The 18,494-nt window shown below is 44.9% G+C and overlaps 1 protein-coding gene across 5 annotated transcripts in view; it reads right to left on the bottom strand.

The window, feature by feature from the left end:
• The window catches only part of SIK3 (SIK family kinase 3), a 146,702-nt gene that overhangs the window by 24,805 nt on the left and 103,403 nt on the right, over nucleotides 1-18,494 (bottom strand). For all 5 annotated transcript variants that reach the window (XR_014792850.1, XM_084860572.1, XM_084860570.1 and 2 more), the window contains exons 4-7: nucleotides 15,690-15,851; nucleotides 13,639-13,763; nucleotides 13,216-13,339; nucleotides 886-1,004 (exon numbers count right to left, since the gene is read on the bottom strand). Coding sequence is in view for 4 of the 5 variants with exons in the window: in XM_084860572.1 (XP_084716698.1) it covers nucleotides 886-1,004; nucleotides 13,216-13,339; nucleotides 13,639-13,763; nucleotides 15,690-15,851 (530 nt within the window). In the remaining variant the exon portion in view is untranslated. The remainder of the gene's footprint in view (nucleotides 1-885; nucleotides 1,005-13,215; nucleotides 13,340-13,638; nucleotides 13,764-15,689; nucleotides 15,852-18,494) is intronic.

The following is an 18,494-nucleotide window of genomic DNA, read 5'->3' as shown; positions in this document are numbered from 1 at the left end:
TGGGCTGAACGAGGTTTCCCCCAACCTCGCATCTAACAATGATGTTAGAAGCTCAATTCGTCATCTCGCTCACTACATTTGTAGGGCCAGCTTCGTCCAATTCTTTTAGTTAATCTTCCACTTGTGTTGCATTCTCTGTCACTGACAATAACGTAATCAGAGGAAAAACTTCCAATGCTCGACTTTTCTTAATTTTTGTTATTTTCTTAAATAAAGCACTTAATAGATTTCAATTTATTATTTAGTCTGTGGTGATGTTTGCCTGATTGGACTTAGCTTGCTTGCCCACCGGGATGCCTAGAACCCAATTAGTACAGGTTCTGCAGCTGAGCAGGACCAAATTAACAAGGCAGTGCTTCTCGGCCCTGCATGGCTTTGCCCTTCTGGTGCCTCCTCCAGTCAAATCCCTCACTGTCCCAATACACCTACGGGCCTATGCATCTTCTCCTGCCCCAAACACGTCCTATAAGCTAAATGACTTCTGCTAAAACTCACATATTAATGTCTGGTAAAGCTTGCATAGAGCACCCATTTATGGGATATATAGTTGGGGACTTGAATAATTTATCTCCCAAGGCATGGACTGGAGGCACATGATATGGCAGCCTTAGTGAAGCTAAACAGGGCAGGGCCTGGTCAGTGCCCAGATGGGTGGACTCACAGGACCCCTGCCTCTGCTGCCTTCATTCCCACAATGGAAGAATGGCCGGGCATAAACACACATCAATAAATGAGATAAAGAAATGTTCTGTGTGCAGAATGTGAACATTCTTTGCACAGAAATTGGAAGCTTTTTGCGTGGGGTGGGCGGGTGTATGTGCACCACTCAAAATGCCTCCCCCCCGCTCAAGCCCAGCAGCCATCATGCCCTGCCAGTGTGCTCACCGTGTCGAATTCAGCATCTGCCTCTCCGAGCTTCATCCACTTGTGCTTGCAGATCTGCTCCATGGAGAGCCTTCTGCTCGGTTCCAGCACCAGCATGTGGCGGATCAGGTGCTCACACTCTGCAAGACAGCAGCAGCAGGCGGCTGAGAAATCAGGGAGTCAGGTGGCCCTTGCCAGACCCTCCCTCCTCTGGCTGCAGAGCACATAAGTGGCAGGAGGGGAAGCATTCCGTTCTGGACACGACCAGGGTGCATGTGAGAAAACCCAGTGCTACAGTCCTGCATCTCTCAAGGGCACACAGTGAAGCCCCCCTTCCCATAGACTCACCCACCCCTGGCAACATGTCACTTGGTCCAACCTGGCTTGCTCATTGCAACAGCTGGGAAACAGAGGAACAGATGCCACCGTGTTCTGAGTCAGAGCCACCTTGGTCCACCTAGCCCAGTACTGTCGACAGTGGCTGGCAGCAGTGGCTCTCCAGGGTTTCAGGCAGAGGTTTTTCCTGCCCTACCTGGAGATGCTGCTGGAAATAAAGCCAGGGGCTCTGCCACTGAGCTATGGCCCCCAGACTCATTAGGATCCAACAGTACAGACTACCAGCCACATCTGGATTTTGCTAGCTGCCTCACAGCAAGGTACAGCCCATTGCCATGAGCAAAGGTACTTTTTAAAGTGTTCCATCACCAGAAACATGATGCTAGCCGTGCATTTGCCTCTACTGAGGCTCCATAAAATGTTTACTGGTGGCCGGGCTTCACTCAAAAAATTCAAGAATGATGGGTTTTGACAGAGTGGTGGGCAGAGGAGAGCCAGGGGGAGGATGATCAAGGGAGCAGAAGGCCAAACTGTCTGAGGTAAGGCTAGAGGAACAAAATAGTTTTGGCTGATAGACAAAGGGTGCTTCCAGGCAAGCCTTTTATTATGCAACCGCCCTGCCTCATTCACGGAACTTTGTGGGTGTCCAGAAACTGTTGTCTTCCACTTGTTACCCTCCCGTGTTTTTCCCACCACTTCTTCCATCTTTCCACAAAAAATCCGTTAAAAGGAAAGACTGAATCGTCACCTGGGGAGGGCTCCTGCCCTAAAAGGTGGCCAAGGAGTATTTTAAATAAATAGCTGCACAATCCCTTTTGATTGGTAACACTAGGAGATCTCTGTCTGGAAGCACCCAGTGTTCTACAGGGGCTATGCAAACAGTTTTGAAGTGTTTAAAAAAAGATGCTGGAAAAACATGAGCTGTGGAAAGGGCTCAACAACCGCTCACCACAGCAACTGAGGAGGACAGGGAACCCTGGCTTTTAGGACCGGAAGATTTAGGTTGGGCACTGAGAAAACTCCTTAAGCGTAAGAACAGCTGAGCAGTCAAACAAGCAGTGAAATCTCATGAAATCCATCCTACTAAGAAGTTCAAAGGACAGGAGACAGAAAATTTCCAAGTCAAGTTGCGTGTACAAACAGCAACATAAACCAGAGCTCCTCAATGTTAAAAAAAAGTCTGTGTTTCACGTACTTTCTCAAGTGCTGCTGCGGTTTTGCAAAGCAATCTAGAAGAAAGACACCCCCAGGCAGCCTGCATCACCCTGTGGAGGCCCAATTCTGGAAGATGGCCTTTCTCTCCAGGTGAACGGGCTGCCTCTGTCCTGCATTTGCTCCTCACTACCAGCTTCCCCATCACAGCTGCTCCTTTAGGCCAGGAGACAGTCATGCCCCATCTCTGGTCGAGGGGCTATAGTACTGGAAGAGGGTCCTGATGGTGCAGTGTCCTCCAAAGTGGTTAAAGCAGGTCAGACAGCTGGGCTGGGAAGGTGCACAAGTCATAAGAATGCAAAGAAGCTCGGTGAAAGAGACAGCAGGTCCAACAGAGGGGTGAGTCTCCCTTGGCAAGTTCACAGGCCAGATCCACCAGGTTGGAAGCAGAGGGGCAGAAAGGAAGAGCAGACCCTTCCTATCCCACAAGTCACTGGATGGAAGCAGTTGGTGGTCAAACTGCCACAGGCCAAACATGGAATTCTTTGCGGACAGCCACAAGATCTCATCCCATGGCCCTTGGAGAAGCCTTGAATGACTGGCACAAAGAAGCCCAGATGGTGGGACCCCAGGAGTGCAGCAGGCAGGTGCACAAGGCAGCGTCCAGCCCCAGCTCCAGGCCCACCGCCTCCGGCAAAGCCACCGTGCCTGCCTCCAGCCCATTCCACAGCCCCACCCCTGCATGGAAACACATGAATGAAGACTTCAAAGAGGGCTTCGGTGCTGATGGGGGAAGTGCAGGAAACCCAGGACAGATGCCCGTCAGTCTCTGGCAAACCAGCTCATTGGGAACAGGGATGCTGGAGAAATTCAAGACAGACTAAAATAAGCTCAGATTTCTAAGAGTCCGACCTACAGAATCCACTGCGGAGCAACCCTCCCAGGGCCACACAGAATCCGTGGGCTTTCAAATGTTTTTTTTTTTTTACTTTCCTGAAACTTATGCATATATATTTGTAGCAAAATATGCAAGTTTCTGCTGAGGAAATGTTGAATGGAATGGGGGACAATACGCTAAACGTTACGTACTAAGGTAAACTATGTAAATACTTACGTAAATACTTAAGTACGTATTTACATATTTTTCCGCATGACAAAAACGGTATTCGCATCCCTCTGCGGGCGGATGACAGAACAAAAGGCACCTGACAATTTGCGAAACACAGACGGAGCAGACTTCACACAACCCGCACATCCCTAATTGGGAACAGGGCATTTGCCTCTTTGAAACTAAGAGAACCAAGGTGACAGTTTGGCAATAACTGGCTGAGCTACTGTTGCAGCAGCTGCTGGGCCAGGTGAGCTTGGCAGGCCTCTGGGGGTGCTGCCAGGAAAGACCATGGGTGCTCAGGGCCAGGGAGCAAGAAAGTCAAGGGCAGCTAGCCTCAGTACCCACTAACCACAAAAGCAGGTTCCCTCCTATTTTGTGTGGTTCTGTTGCTTTAAAAAAAAATATTGATTTTTAATCACATATTTTCAATGTAATTAGTGAGCACATAAAAATATTCTAACAAAACACAAACATTACATAGGAAATTCAGTTATGGTCAACCAGGATCACAGGAGCTTCAATGTATTAATAACCGTATATTTATCCACATAAGTTCTTCAGAGGCTTAGGATTCAGTTGTAATTATTGAAATGTATCTCTCCATATCTGTCCATGACATAATGGTTTTCTCTGGGAACGTTGTTTGTTGATAAAGTCTATGAATTTCTACCAGATTGTATGGAAGGTGTCAGATTATTTTTGTTGTCTTTGTGCCCTTATCTGTTTACTTAGCTTTTCAGCCAACACAATATTCCAAAAATTGTTATACCACACAATTATTAATAGATCAATAGACTCTTTCCAATTCTTTGCTATTAACTGATGAGATGCGACCATCATAAAGGTCAGCATTTCTTTGTCTGGTAAATGTCCATTAGGGCCACTAAAGATAGATTGTTGTTGTTCAGTCGCTCAGTGGTTTCCGACTCTTCGTGACCCCATGGATTATAGCATGCCAGGCCTTCCTGTCCTCTGCTCTCTCCCGGAGTGTACTCAAGTTCATATTCATTGCATCGGTGATGCTATCTAGCCATCTCATCCTCTGCCGTCCCCTTCTCCTTTTGCCTTCAGTCTTTCCCAGCATCAGGGTCTTTTCCAGAGAGTTTTCTCTTCGCATTAGGTGACCAAAATATTTGAGCTTCAGCTTCATTATCTGTCCTTCCAATGGGCACTCAGGGTTGATTTCCTTTAGGATTGACTGATTGGACCTCCTTGCAGTCCGGGGGACTCGTAAGAGTCTTCTCCAGCACCACAGTTCGAAAGCATCCATTCTTCGGCGCTCAGCCTTCCTTATAGTCCAGCTCTCACAGCCATACATTACTACTGGGAAAACCATAGCTTTGATTATATGGACCTTTGTTGGCAAGGTGATGTCTCTGCTTCTTACTATGCTGTCTAGGTTTGCCATAGCTTTCCTCCCAAGGAGCAAGCGTCTTTTAATTTCAGGGCTACAGTCACCGTCTGTGGTAATCTTGGAGCCCAAGAAAATAAAATCTGTCACTGCTTCCATTTCTTCCCCTTCTATATGCCAGGAAGTGATGGGGCCAGATGCCATGATTAGTTTTTTTAATGTTGAGTTTCAAACCAGCTTTTGCACTCTCCACTTTCACCCTCAACAAGAGGCTCTTTAGATCCCCTTCGCTTTCTGCCATTAGGGTGGTATAGTCTGCGTATCTGAGATTGTTGATAATTCTCCCGGCAATCTTAATTCCAACCTGTGATTCATCCAACCAGGCGTTTCTCATGATGTACTCTGCATATAAGTTAAATAAGCAGGGAGACAATATGCAGCCTTGTCGTACTCCTTTCCCAATTTTGAACCAATCGGTTGTTCCATGTCTGGTTCTTACTGTTGCTTCTTGACCCTCGTACAGGTTTCTCAGGAGACAGGTAAGGTGGTCTGGTACCCCCATCTCTTTAAGAATTTGCCAGAGTTTGTTGTGATCCACACAATCAAAGGCTTTAGCGTAGTCAATGAAGCAGAAATAGACATTTTACTAAAGATATAGTAGTGCCAATTTAGGATCCACGTGAACCTCTACTCCTGTTATATTACTGTATTCTTGAAAGACCTCCCTCCAGAAGCTATGTATTTGTCCACAGTACACATTGTCCACAATACACAGCTATGTATTTGTACCACCACATATGATGGTACGTACCTAATATATTACATCCCCTCCAACAGTTTGCTGATGCTGTTTTGTATATATGGCTTAACGTTATCAGGGTTAAATACCACCTCGGTACTACCTTCAAGGAGTTTTCCCGTATTTTTGCCGACAGTGAGCAATACGGCTTTTTAACCCATATTTCATTCCATTTCATTTCCTCTATCTTTTTTTGTATGTCATGTTCCCATATTTCTTTCAGCCCTATGGTTGATCCTATTGTTTCCATAATTAATATCTTATATATGTTGGATGTGAGGCCTTTGATGGAGGATTCAGATATAAGTATCAGTTGTTCAAATGCTGTTAATGGTCTTGTGGCCTTTTTCCAAACTATAGGGTTGGTATTAAAATGGAATACCTGATGTAATTGAAACCAGTTTACTGTTATGCCTTCTAGTTGGTCTTTTAGTTGTGGGTCTGTTTGGGGGGTAACTTCCTCAAATAAACCCTTTAACCTAAATAATCTGGCCTGCTTCCATGTGCTATGTGATTCCCATGTGGGACTTTTGTCCTTATCATAAAAATTCAGGTGCAGTAAAAATGGTTTAAGCGGAGAAACATATGCTGATAATTTAAGTTGCCATTTCCTCTATATTTTAAATGTTAAACGTAAGAAGGGATTAGAAATCACCTCTAAATCTTTTGCTTTGGAAATTGTAAAGGGAGGGACTTCAATTTTATTTTTGCTAATTCCTGTAGACTCCATCTTTATCCATTGCTGTTCTTCATTAATATGAATTAGATCTATCACTTGCCCAATTTGGAATGCTTCGAAGTATAACTGTCTATTTGGTAAGCCTATTCCCCCATTTCTGGGTTGTCCAAATAAGATTTTTATTCATTCTGGTTGTTTATTATTATGAATAAATAATGTTCTGCCAGGTTCTTAACCATTTATTTGGGATTGCAATTGGCAAAACTTGAAAAAGATATGTGAGTTTGGGAAGGATTGTCATTTTCACCGCTTCCACTTTATCCAGCCAAGACAGGTTACCTTTAGTCCAATTTTTCATGTCTTTTTTATTTGGTTAATTAGGGGGAGATAATGTATTTTTATTAGTTTGGGGAGATTTTTTGTTATTTGGACACCCAGATATTTTAGGTTTGATGTACATAGTGTAATTCCTGATTTGGTTTGTAGATTCATTTTGGAATTTTTATTTAAGTTAATAGGATTTCAGCTTTTTATAGTTAATTTGAAGACCTTACCAAAATATTTAATTTCATTCATTACTTCCATAATGGATTTATCTGGGTGAGTTAGCATTAACGTGATACCATCTGCAAAAAGGTTAACCTTGTATTCAGTTCCATTAATTTTAATGCCTTTAATATTCTCATTTTCTCTTATTCTAATTGCCAGGGGCTCAATAAAAAGGCAAATAGGAGTGGCAAAAGTGGGCACCCCTGTTTCATGCCCCTATTTAATTTAATCTTTTTGGAGTCTAATTCATTAGTTCGGATTACTGTATGGTTATTGTATAAATGATTTAGTAAATTAATAAATGTAGGTCCAAAATTCATTACAATCATGAGTTCAGTTAGAAAGGGCCATTCTACCTTGTCAAAGGCTTTTGTGGCATCAATAGCAGACTCTATGCGAGATGGGCAGATTAATAAATTTAATAAATAAATAAGAAATAAATAAATCCCTACTGTACTGTATAGCATTAAGGATTTTTCGAATGGGGTCTGCTATCTGTCTATTTTTAATGAATCCTGTTTGATCAATATGGATATACTGTGGGGCTAACTGACCCAGTCTATCTGAGATTATTCCTGTGGATATTTTCTAAGCCTGATTTGTTAGTGTTATGGGTTTTTAAGAATCCATATTATCTAGTTCTTTCCCTGACTTGGGTATAGTTATTCTTGATATATTCCAGGATGGTGGCATTTCTCCTCCTTGTAATGTTTCATTGAAAAGGATTGTTAGATGTGGGGAGAGTGTTAAATTTAGTTTTGTATAAAAATCCCCAGGTAGCCCATCCATCCCTAGTGCTTTATGCGGTTTTAGTTTTTCAATGATATTTTGAACTTCCTCCTCTGTAATTTGCCTAGCAAGAGATTCTTGGTGTATGTTACTAATTTTGGGCAGAGTCACTTTATGTAAATACTCTCTTATTTGATTTAAGTTCGGATAATTGGAGGAGTATAATTTTGTAAAGAACTGTTCAAATTATTTGCTAATTTCTTTGTTTTGTACTTTATATTTCCTTTTTCATCTTTAATTTTATCAATCCTATTTCAGCTTCTCCTATTCCTAAGTTAATTTGCCAACAGTTTTGAATTCTTGTTGCCAAACTCATAATATTTTTGCTTGGTATATTGCATAGCTACTGTAATTTGATCAATATCTAAAGCATCAAGTTCCTCTCTTTTTTGTATTAGTTTTCTGTATAGTTGTTTTCCCCCCGTTTGTGTATTTTTTCCAATTCGTCTATTTCTGTTAATAACGTCTCCTTTCTTTGGAGTTGTTCTTTTTTAATATGGCACAGTTCACTGATAGCCTTTCCCCTTACCACTGCCTTCATGGTGTCCCAAACAACAGCCTTTGATATGCCTTCTGTGTAATTTTGTTCAAAAGACTGTGTCACTGTTTCCTGAAGGCGGTTAAGGACGTGTTGTTTATATAATAATGTTTGATTTAACCTCCAGCGAGGTGAATAGTCTTCCTTATCCCCAAACTGGAAAGTAGTAGCTATTGGAGCGTGATCTGAAACTGTGATAGGACCAATGGAAGAATGCATCAAATACTGAGATAGTCTATGTGATACCAAGATGTAGTCTATTCTAGTATATGTATTATATTGTGGACTATATTTTGTATAGTCTTTTTCCTTGGGGTTAAGTACTCTCCATGAGTCCACCAATTCAAAATCTAAAGGTCTTGTAATAAACTTGATTCCTTAGTTTCTTCATTTTTGATACGTCGGCCTTTTCCATCTAGTTTATAATCCACAATTAAGTTTAACCCCCCCGCCCAATAATTACTTCCCTTTCCTTAAACTCATTCAATTTTTGTAAAGTACATTTTAAAAATTGTAGCTGTTCTGAGTTTGGACTATGGATTGAACCTAATGTGATACTTTTGTACCAAAAGTACTTTTTATTAAAGATTAAGCAACCCCTTTCATCTCCTAAAACATCATTGACCTTCACATTACAATTTTTTGCTAACATTATAGCCACCCCTCTAGATTTGGAAGTCCCTGCTGCTGTAAAATATTCCCCAACCCATGGACACAATAAAGATTTATCATTTTTGTTCCACAACTGGGTTTCCTGTAATAAAACTACTTGAGTTTTTTCCCTTTTGCATATATTTTGTATTCTCTTACACTTTATAGGAGTTTCCAGCCCTCTAACATTAAATGACATAATTGTTGTATAATTCATCTTATATTGCTAGACAGGTTATTCAAGCTACCTGTGCATTTAATATCTATTGCACAGAATTTAGTTTCCCCATTTTCTGAGTATTGACTGTTCTGTAATAAAAACCTTAACATATTAACAACAAACAACACAAACTTCCCCATAAACCCGGGGCTAGTCTTGTCAGATGGGGTACTTTTTCTTAGTACATCCATGCTAAGGAGCTTAACTCCTGTGTCCTGGCAAGACAGCTAGAGAGTGAAAACATCCCCCCCTCCACCTTTTCCCCACCACAGATTACATAGTAAACTATACCAATACTTTTCTAAGACATCATATATTCCAGCAGTCACTCTCGTGGAGTCAAGTCCCTTGTTCTAATGTTAGATAAGTATTCATACGTTGTTTTCTTCTTTGCTGATAAATTCTTCTCCTGAATCTGATGGGGTCTCCTTGGCAGCCTCAACCATTTAGAATTCCCGCTTCCACTGTCTGCTCCATTTGCATCTTCTTCATCAACTGGCGTAGTAACCTATGACTGCGAGAGCTGGACCATAAGGAAGGCTGAGCAAAGGAAGATAGATGCTTTTGAACTGTGGTGTTGGAGGGAAATTCTGAGAGTGCCTTGGACTGCAAGAAGATCAAACCAGTCCATACTCCAGGAAATAAAGCCAGACTGCTCACTTGAGGGAAGGATATTAAAGGCAAAACTGAAGTACTTTGGCCACATAATGAGAAGACAGGATACCCTGGAGAAGATGCAGATGCTAGGGAAAGTGGAAGGCAAAAAGGAAGAGGGGCCAACCAAGGGCAAGATGGATGGATGATATTCTGGAGGTGACGGACTCAACCTTGGGGGAGCTGGGGGTGGCGACGGCCGACAGGAAGCTCTGGCGTGGGCTGGTCCATGAAGTCACAAAGAGTCGGAAGCGACTGAACGAATAAACAACAACAATCTGCCTTCCAGGATCAGCTTAAGTTGGTTTAAGTTGCTTTTGCCTCCTGGTGTGAAGTGACTAGGAAGGTGCTGTTATCTTTAGAAAAGATCATCTTAAATGGGAAGCCCCAGCCATCATTTATGCCTGCTTGCTGCAGAGTCTGTGAAATATGGGTAGGCACTTCATCGTTGCACGTTTTAAGGGCATGAATCCTGAAAGAATTGTAGATTACTGCCTTCGTATTCCATGTTCTTCAGAATCTAGCTGCTTTCAGTATTTCATCTTCTATGGCCCCGTTAACAAACTTAATAAGTATGCCTTTGGACTGCTGTCTTCTGGGGATTTAGGCGCGAGGGCTCTATGGGCCCTCTCGGTATTACATACTGTGATTGTTTTATTTGAGAAGACTGTAATTAGTTACTTTATCATTGTAGTTGTTAGCTTCCACTGACCCACAGATTCTTTCAGTCCTCTAATATGCAGATTTTGATGTCTCCTGCGATTTTCTAGATCCTGAAGGTGTTCTTGCAATAGAAGTTTTGTTTTTAAAAAAATCTCCGTATCAATTTGGCTTTTTATTCCCATGTCAAGTGCTTCACTGGCTGTTTTTGAGATTTCAGTTACTGTGCCTGTCATCCCCAATATTTTTTCTTCTAATGGTTTACAAGTAGTAGATCATTCAGCTTTGAGTTCCCTCTTAAGCTCCTGCAGTTGTCCTGAGATTTCTGTTAAGAGGTCTGAGGTTTTTTTCAGCCATCTTGGGTTGATTAGGTGCCATGCTGAGATCGCTGTCTTCATCCAAGAGGAGCAGACTGAATGGCTTTTCTTGTCTTTAAAGGCACTTTAACTCCACTCTTTTATTGTGTTGATGGGCTCTGAAGCATGACCTGTCAGATTTCAGTCAGTGTTCTCAATTTCAGTTGCTTTTGATGTCTGTAGACTTAGAAGTGTTTGTGGTGGGTCGGAGGCACAGATCAAACACCATTTTTTGCAGCGACGTCACCACCCCTGGTTCCGTTGCTCTTGCTACTCATGCAAATTGTCTAAGGAAAGTGCCAGCTCAGGGCTGGTATTTACTGTAGAGGATTTGCTGTGGTGACTTGTGTGTGAAAGCAGAGACTTTGCAAAGCTACCTCGGAAGATGAGCATCTCAACGCAACCCACCTCACTGCACATCAAATGGGCAGTCTCAGCTGGGCCCCACCTTGGGTGCACTCAGCCTCCCATTCTGGTGTACTCTGCTGCTCGAGGAAGTGAAGTCCCTTCCTTACCTCAACTACCAAATAGGTTTCTGAAGCTGCTGCTGACTACCCACCTGATGAAAGCCTCACACGGCACTGCTAGTCGCTAAGTCACAATAAGTTCTAATTATTAATGCCCACAGGAAATTGGCAGCTATTTCTGCACAGTTCTGCAGTGAGTTGAAAATTATTTTGTCCTCCAGTTAAATGCTGACAGAAGTTGGACCTCTGCTCACAGGGAGATGAAAGACTTGGGACTGCTGGGGGGCCTTTCATTTGTTTTTTATAACCTGTTAGCAGGAAGGCCCAACACAGGCGCCGCAAGCTTGGTTCAAAGTACCCCTCCAGTGTATACAGGCTGCCTGGGGCCTCTTCTTTAGACAGCCCCCATCCTTCTCTTCCTCTGAGGCCTCAAAACTGCTTTGGATTTTCCTGCCTCAACCAGAGAGCATTAAAGAATGCAGCCTCCTCCTCCTCCTCCATCTTCCCTCTTTACCAACCACCAAGGAAAACAGGGGCAGAGTCTGGGGCAGGCGGTCATCTTCTGTAAACAGGCTTCTCTCACGTGACTCATCTCTGCTAGCACAAGCATGGAAAGTGCATCCCGGTGGGTTACTGGGGGCCAGGGAACGGCAGCTGCTTAGCTTTCCAGCTGAAGCAGTTTCTCTCTGAGCCATGGGAAAAGTGCAGTGTGTGTAGCTGAAATCCAAATTTAACATGGACTTAGCAACCTGTGGTGGTGGCTGTGGCTGTGGATGGTGCTTTCTATGGGCTGTCCCTTGTTAGGGGAGGCAGGATGGTGCTTTCTATGGGCTGTCCCTTGTTAGGGGAGGCAGGATGGTGCTTTCTATGGGCTGTCCCTTGTTCGTCCCATAATAACACAAGAGGCACCGGAAAGGGGAAAAATAGGGGAAAGAACATGCGGAAAAAGGAAGACAAATAAAATAGGGGCAAAAAATATTGCTAGCATATTGGCTTAAGAGGAACTCAGATGACTGCACAACTGGGAACTGCAGGGACTTTCAGCTATTTTGATGCCAGGAGGACTAGCATATTGGCCTAGTCCACCTGGCATCAAAATAGCTGAAAGTCGCTGCAGCTCCCAGTTGTGCAGTCATCTGAGTTCCTCTTACCAAAGCCACCCAGGGCCTCAACAGCTGTGCTGTGCTGTGCATTTACTCAGGCTAAAGGGGATTTTGCTGTGGCACTTTATTTCAGAAAGGTCAGAGGTCTGGACATGCTGTCCTTGAACTCCTAGAGTCACAAGACTTTCTGCACAGCAAGCCCCTCAGTAGCCTGATGAATCCTTCAGCAACATGCTTACCCTGGATGGGAGGAAAGGTAACTTTCTTCCTTGCAAACAAGAGGCAGCTGCATGCCCTGAGTCTTGAGCAGAGTCAGAGCTGACAGGGACTGGGGGTGGGGGGAAGAGAAGGGGTGTAAAACAGGGATGGGCAACTCGTGGCCCACCACATTTGTCTGTGTGCTCCCTGTGTGTTCCCTGCCCCGCTCCTGCCATCTCAAGCGCCACCTCGGAGCACTGGATTCCCCCCAGCTGTTGGCAGGCTGGCAGGAGCCCAGTGACGCAGAACACACCCACTTTCCCTGGAGAATTGCTGCGATGGTGGCAAGGTTTAAGTCCTATCCCCATCCTGGTGATCTGTACTGGGTTGGTGGGGGGCAGAGCATGCATGCGCACATGAGGTATGTACATGTGATACATGTGCCACTCCTGGCCAGTCACCCAACACCCTATGCAGCCCTCCCCTGGTGTAAGAGGACAAACATCTATTTTGAGCAAGCTGGTAAGGCTTTTGTACTTTATTAGAACAGCACACCAGCCCAAAGGGCAGTCCAGCCTGCCCCTCCATTGCTTGCATTCACAACAGACTCAAGCCAGCTTGTGTGTTAAATGCTGCCAGATGACCAAAGTAGTCAAGGGTTGTTCCCCAGGAAAGGAGCCACTGATGTCTGCCAGCCCCCTGCCCTGACAGAGCCTGCTGCCACACAAGACACCTTACCTGTGGACATGAAAAATGGAATGCGAAACTTCCCACTCAGCACCCTTGCCCGCAAGTTCTGCAGCGTACTCCCATCGAAAGGCAGGGCCCCACAGACCAGCACGTAGAGCACCACGCCAAGGCTCTGCAAGAGGGGAGGCCACACACGTCAGACCCCCTTGGGGGCAACACCAACATGAGGCCAACATGGGCCCCTGCACAGAAAGCCCCTATGAGAATAGGGCCTCTCAGTATTGTTAGTGGAATCCTTTTCTAAAAAGGGCCAAAGTAAAGATTTTATTTATATATAAAAAGGATTAAACTTTGGCTTATGTAATAAATATGTCCAGTCACAAAATGGGCCTTTTAACACAGCTGATAACAACATCGCTCCCAACAGAGAAAAGAAACACTGGCCGTGCAGAACAGTTCTGCAGAGCATACCCAGATGTCCACCTTCGGTCCATCATACTCCTTCCCTTCAAAAAGTTCAGGGGCAGCATAGGGGGGACTTCCACACCAGGTCTTCAGCAACTGACCAGGTGTGAAGATATTACTGAATCCAAAATCTGTAAGAGAAGAAGGAAGGAACTGATTTAGAGGCTATCCAGCATCACTGATGTCCTATAAAGGCTCCTAATCATTTCTTGGCCTATTGTATCAGCAAAATAGCATGATTCCAGTGGGAAGGCTGACACCAGGTGGACATGCAGAAGCATAAAAAGCTAAGCCCTGAACTCTGGCAAAAGACAGGGCAACAGAACACAGTGCTTGCCTGCCCACTAGCAGAAGGGGGGGCAAGATCTGTTGTTTGTCAGAAGCTTTTTGGGGGTGTGGTGACCAGAACTGTACATAGTATTCCAAGTGTGATAGCACCATATATTTATATAAAGGCATTATGATATTAGCAGGCTTTTTCTATCCCTTTCTTAATGATCCCCAACATGGAATTTGCCTTTTTCACAGTAGCCATGCACTGGGTCAATTTTTTTATTGAGCTCCCCCAAGATCCCTTCTCTGATCAGTCACTGCTACTTCAGTCCCCATCAGCGTACATGTGGTTAGGTATTTTTTGCCCCACACTGAACTGCATTTGCCATGTTAATGCCCACTTCTCCAGCTTAGAGAGACCCTTATGGAGCTCTATCTGTCCCTTGTTTCGGCCATTTAAACGTGTTCTTTTTTTAATGTATATCCCACCTTTCCACTAAAAATAGTGCTCAAAGTGGGCAATAATTTGGTATCATCAGCAAACCTGCTCACTGGTTTGGTGGGCCACATCACCTCGCTGCTCACCCAACTCCAGATCATTTATGAACAAGTTAAAGCACCAGTTCCAATACAGCTCCTAGGGGGATCCCAGTTCTACATTTCTCCACTGCGAAAACTGACCACTGATTCCTAATCGCTGCTTCCTGTTCTTTAACCAGCTACTGATCCATAAGAGGTGCTGTCCTCTTATCCCATGCCTGCTATACTTGCTCAGGAGTCTTTCTCGAGGAACTCTGTCAACATCTTTTGAAAATCCAAGTAAACAATGCCTACTGAAGTAGTAGGCAACATGGCACCAATGGGCACTGATGTGCCCCCGGATACCTTTCTTGGCACCTTCCAAGGTGCCCTGCCCCTCCCACTTTTTTTTTAAATTAACACATTTTCTTACCAGTGGCTGGGATCACTTCAAAACAAAGTGGGGGCTTCCAGCAGCAGCCATCATTATTTCCTATGAATGCCTCTGGGCTACACAGTGACTAGCCTTTGTGACTAGCCACCTCCTGTGGCAGCCATGTTGTGGTGGTGCCCGGGACAGTTTCTCGGATTTCCAAATGTGCCTACAGGCCCACAAGGTGGCCTGCCTCTGGTCTACCAGATCACCCATTGTCAGATTTGGAGTGTCCTTTCCCTTTGCGATCTGCACTACAATAAACAAAGCTTCAGGCTAGAGCCTAGTCTCTCTAAAAGTGCAGATTCAAGGAAAACTCTCAGGTTGCCCCCAGGTTCTAAACAACTAATCAACAATCTCAAAGGAGAGGAGATGAACCAGAGGGAGGGAAAGTTGCCAGCAGTTTGGGGTATGAACCTCCCAGCCAAGCTAGCTTCACAGTGATGCCTCTCCCTTAAGGTGGCTCCCTCCTACGTTGGCTTCCAAGAGTGGCTATCCTGGCGGAGCATCTGAGCCCTGCCCCTAGCTTTTCCCGCAAAGGGGACAGGGACTCAGTCTGGGCCATCTAATGGTCAAGGTCTTGGGAAAACTCTGTTCCAGCGTTTTGGCTCACTAGGGAGGGTCCCTCCCCTGGCTTCTGATCTAGCTGCTGCTGCAACTCTGATTCAGAATTGGAGCTGTCAGACATCTCAAGGCGCTTAGACTCATCCCTGACACCCATATCCACATGCTTGTTGACATTCTCAAAGAACTCTGAAGATTAGTGAGAGAGGACTTACCTTTATAGGAGCCATACTGAAAAAGAAAAAAATGTCAAGTAAGAATGGCTGACCTGCTATTTTAATATTCAGATTTGCATCTAGAAGCAAGTTCTCTGCCTTCAGGTCTCTGTGGACTATGTTACAACAGTGGCAGAAGTGTACAGCTGCTACTATCTGCTTAAACTTCTTCCGGGCTTCTTTTTCAGCCATTCGTCCATGGGCCACCAGGTGATCTGAAGTGGAGGGGGAAGAGACATAAAGTTGATTATCAGAGCACTACAGGTTTATGTGTTGGTTGACTGTGGGACTTGCAAGAACTGCACTGCCTGTAACTGACCTAGCCCAACTTTTGTTAGGAAAACAGCATGAGGAGGCGATGGCCCAACTGCCAGCCAAGTTTAGTGCTAGAACAGAAGTGCCAGAATGTACAGTAATACCCCAGGGATGTGCCTACCCAAATCAGCCACAGCTGCTAGCCAAGTGGCCTAGAGCAGCAGAGAGAGCTAGATGCATAGCAGGAGAGCCCGTTTCCTATTTGGGAATGCTAGTTCATTCAGGTTCGTAGCCTGCCCCATCCCCAAGGCTGGAGGTAGTTAATTCTAGCACCCATACCAGCTTAACCCCAGCCAGCAACCATCAGCCCAAACTAAAGGCCTTAGGACACTTCTGAAAGATGCTCAGACTCACTTTGGTGAGTTTCCATGGGAACAGCATGCCAGAGCTAGGGGACAATCACCAAAAATATTTCTCTACGCAAACACAACATTCTAACAACACACTGCTGTATTGTTAGCAGCCCTTAGTTGGCTAAAAATGTCAGCTCCCGACAGGGGAAGAAGCAGAGCCCAAGCTGCTGCGTTCTGTATACGGCAGGTGAAGGTGGCCATTGCGAGGCAGTTCCTCTTCCTTGGCTGGGTGGCAGTTAGTGCCTTGCAGAGGAGATGGAGAGGGCTGTGGATGGTTCACAGGGGACATCCTTGTACCAGTCTCCCACAAACAATTATGCTGATTAGTAAATTTGTCCCAGAATGGGAAGGAGAAGAATAGAAGCTGAAGCTCACAAGATCCACATTCTAAATTAGAGAGACCAGGAGGGCAGTGCCAAGGAGACCCAAGTAAAAAGGAAAACATCTGAAATGGGCCATCTCCACCTCTCAAACAATGTCCAGAGCAAAAAATTGAGTTGAATGCAGCAGTGGTAGGCAACATTTTCAAGCCATGGGCATATTTGGCACTTTGAGAAACTGTTGCGGGCATGGCTGCCATGGGAGGAAGGCTAATCCCAAAGGACAATTAACCTGCCCCAAACACTGAGTACAAGGCAGAGGCTCTCCCTGGGCCACCCCACCCCAGCAACTAAGACAGAATTGACAGGAGTCCCTTTTTGTTTTTTTCCTCCTTTATCTGGGTGGCTGGGCACACTGCAGAGTAAAACACTGGCCTGCAGCCACCCCCCCATCTCCATTTCCTAAGAATGTCTCTGAGCCCCACGTGCGGCATGCATGGGAAATGAAGATGGCAGTGGCTGGAAGCCCTCACTTTGCTTTGAAGCAATCCCAGTGCGATCCCAGCTGCCGCTAAGAAAATTTGTTCATTAAAAAAAGTGGGAGGGTTTGGGCGCCTTGATGGGCACCATGAAAGGAGTCTGGGGGCCCACCCCTGGAGGACAGAGAGGGTGAGTGCATTATATTATGCACATTGGACAAGCTAAAGACAGCGACCCTGAACTGAAGCTTGTTTAGGGGTGTGTGGAGCCCCCACCTTGCTTGGACAAAACACCAGTGCCAGCAAGAGAGATGCCTCTGCAGCAGTGACAATGGCTGGACAGCAGGCCTGTTTGTGGCCAAAACTAGCAGCTTCCAAGTGACAGTGGCTGTTGGCTCCAGCTTCACACCCTGATAAAGGCTCTTTTAATAAAGAGACAAGCAGGAAACTGGCCCAAAGGCTGCTTTTAGCAGTTTACTGTTTCTGTAAGTGGTGAACACTGTCCAGCCTTCCAGCTGTCAGCAGACTCGTCTGCTTGGTTATTTAGAAAAAGCCCCAAAGAAACTCCTCCAGAAAGCCGCTGATAAACAATCCACAGCTCTTTGATGGGACTGATGGGTCACACACTGCCTGTCTCGCTTGAACAACAAGAAGTGGCTGGCAGGATCAAAATGGGGTGATGCTTGGGAGAAGAAATGCCTACACAGAAATTCCCATGGGGAATAACATTTGGGGGGATGGTTGAATCAAGAGAGTGGCTGGCTCTCAGCCCACTTGGGAAGTGGACCCGGGCTTGAAGGCTCCACCTCTGCCACTTGACCAATACATAAAGGACGTCATAAAGGATTAGAATTACTACTTTTGGTAAAGAGCAACAGCAGTTTTCATTTATAATGTAGTTTGTAAATGTTACTATGTTTGCCCTGGGAAACATTTTCTTTCATTGATTATATGTGTATATTGCTCTTCCTCCAAAGATATAGCTGCATAAATATCTTCTGAAGTAGATTAGGAAGAGAGGCAGAGAGAGTGCAAAAGGCAGGCAGACACCCATGCACATTACAGGCCACGACAGAGCATCTTAAGTGAGGGGGATTGAACCTGGTGTTGTTGAAAGTAGATGCTGACTGAGAACAAAGAAAAGAAAGATACTAGATACAGAGATGTCCAAGACAGAGAGGTCAGCCACAGAAAAGGTAGAACCAGCTCAGCAAAATGCAGGCCCTGTCCAAACGCTCTACTAACACCGAGTTTCCCACATCCACTACACCACAATTCTGACTCTGCTCTAAAATGGTAGAGTAGTGAATCCATTTTACAGATAAGGAATCATGACTGGCTGTGGCTTCCCTCCCCAGGCCATAGAAAGTGCTAACAGTGTACCAGGTACT

The sequence above is a fragment of the Heloderma suspectum genome, chromosome 6, assembly GCF_057233095.1.
Source record: "Heloderma suspectum isolate Gila_16-S chromosome 6, 16-S_ref, whole genome shotgun sequence".
Taxonomy (NCBI): Eukaryota; Metazoa; Chordata; class Lepidosauria; order Squamata; family Helodermatidae; genus Heloderma; species Heloderma suspectum.
The sequence above is the reverse complement of the archived record's forward strand: the minus strand, read 5'-3'. Positions and strand labels throughout refer to the sequence as shown.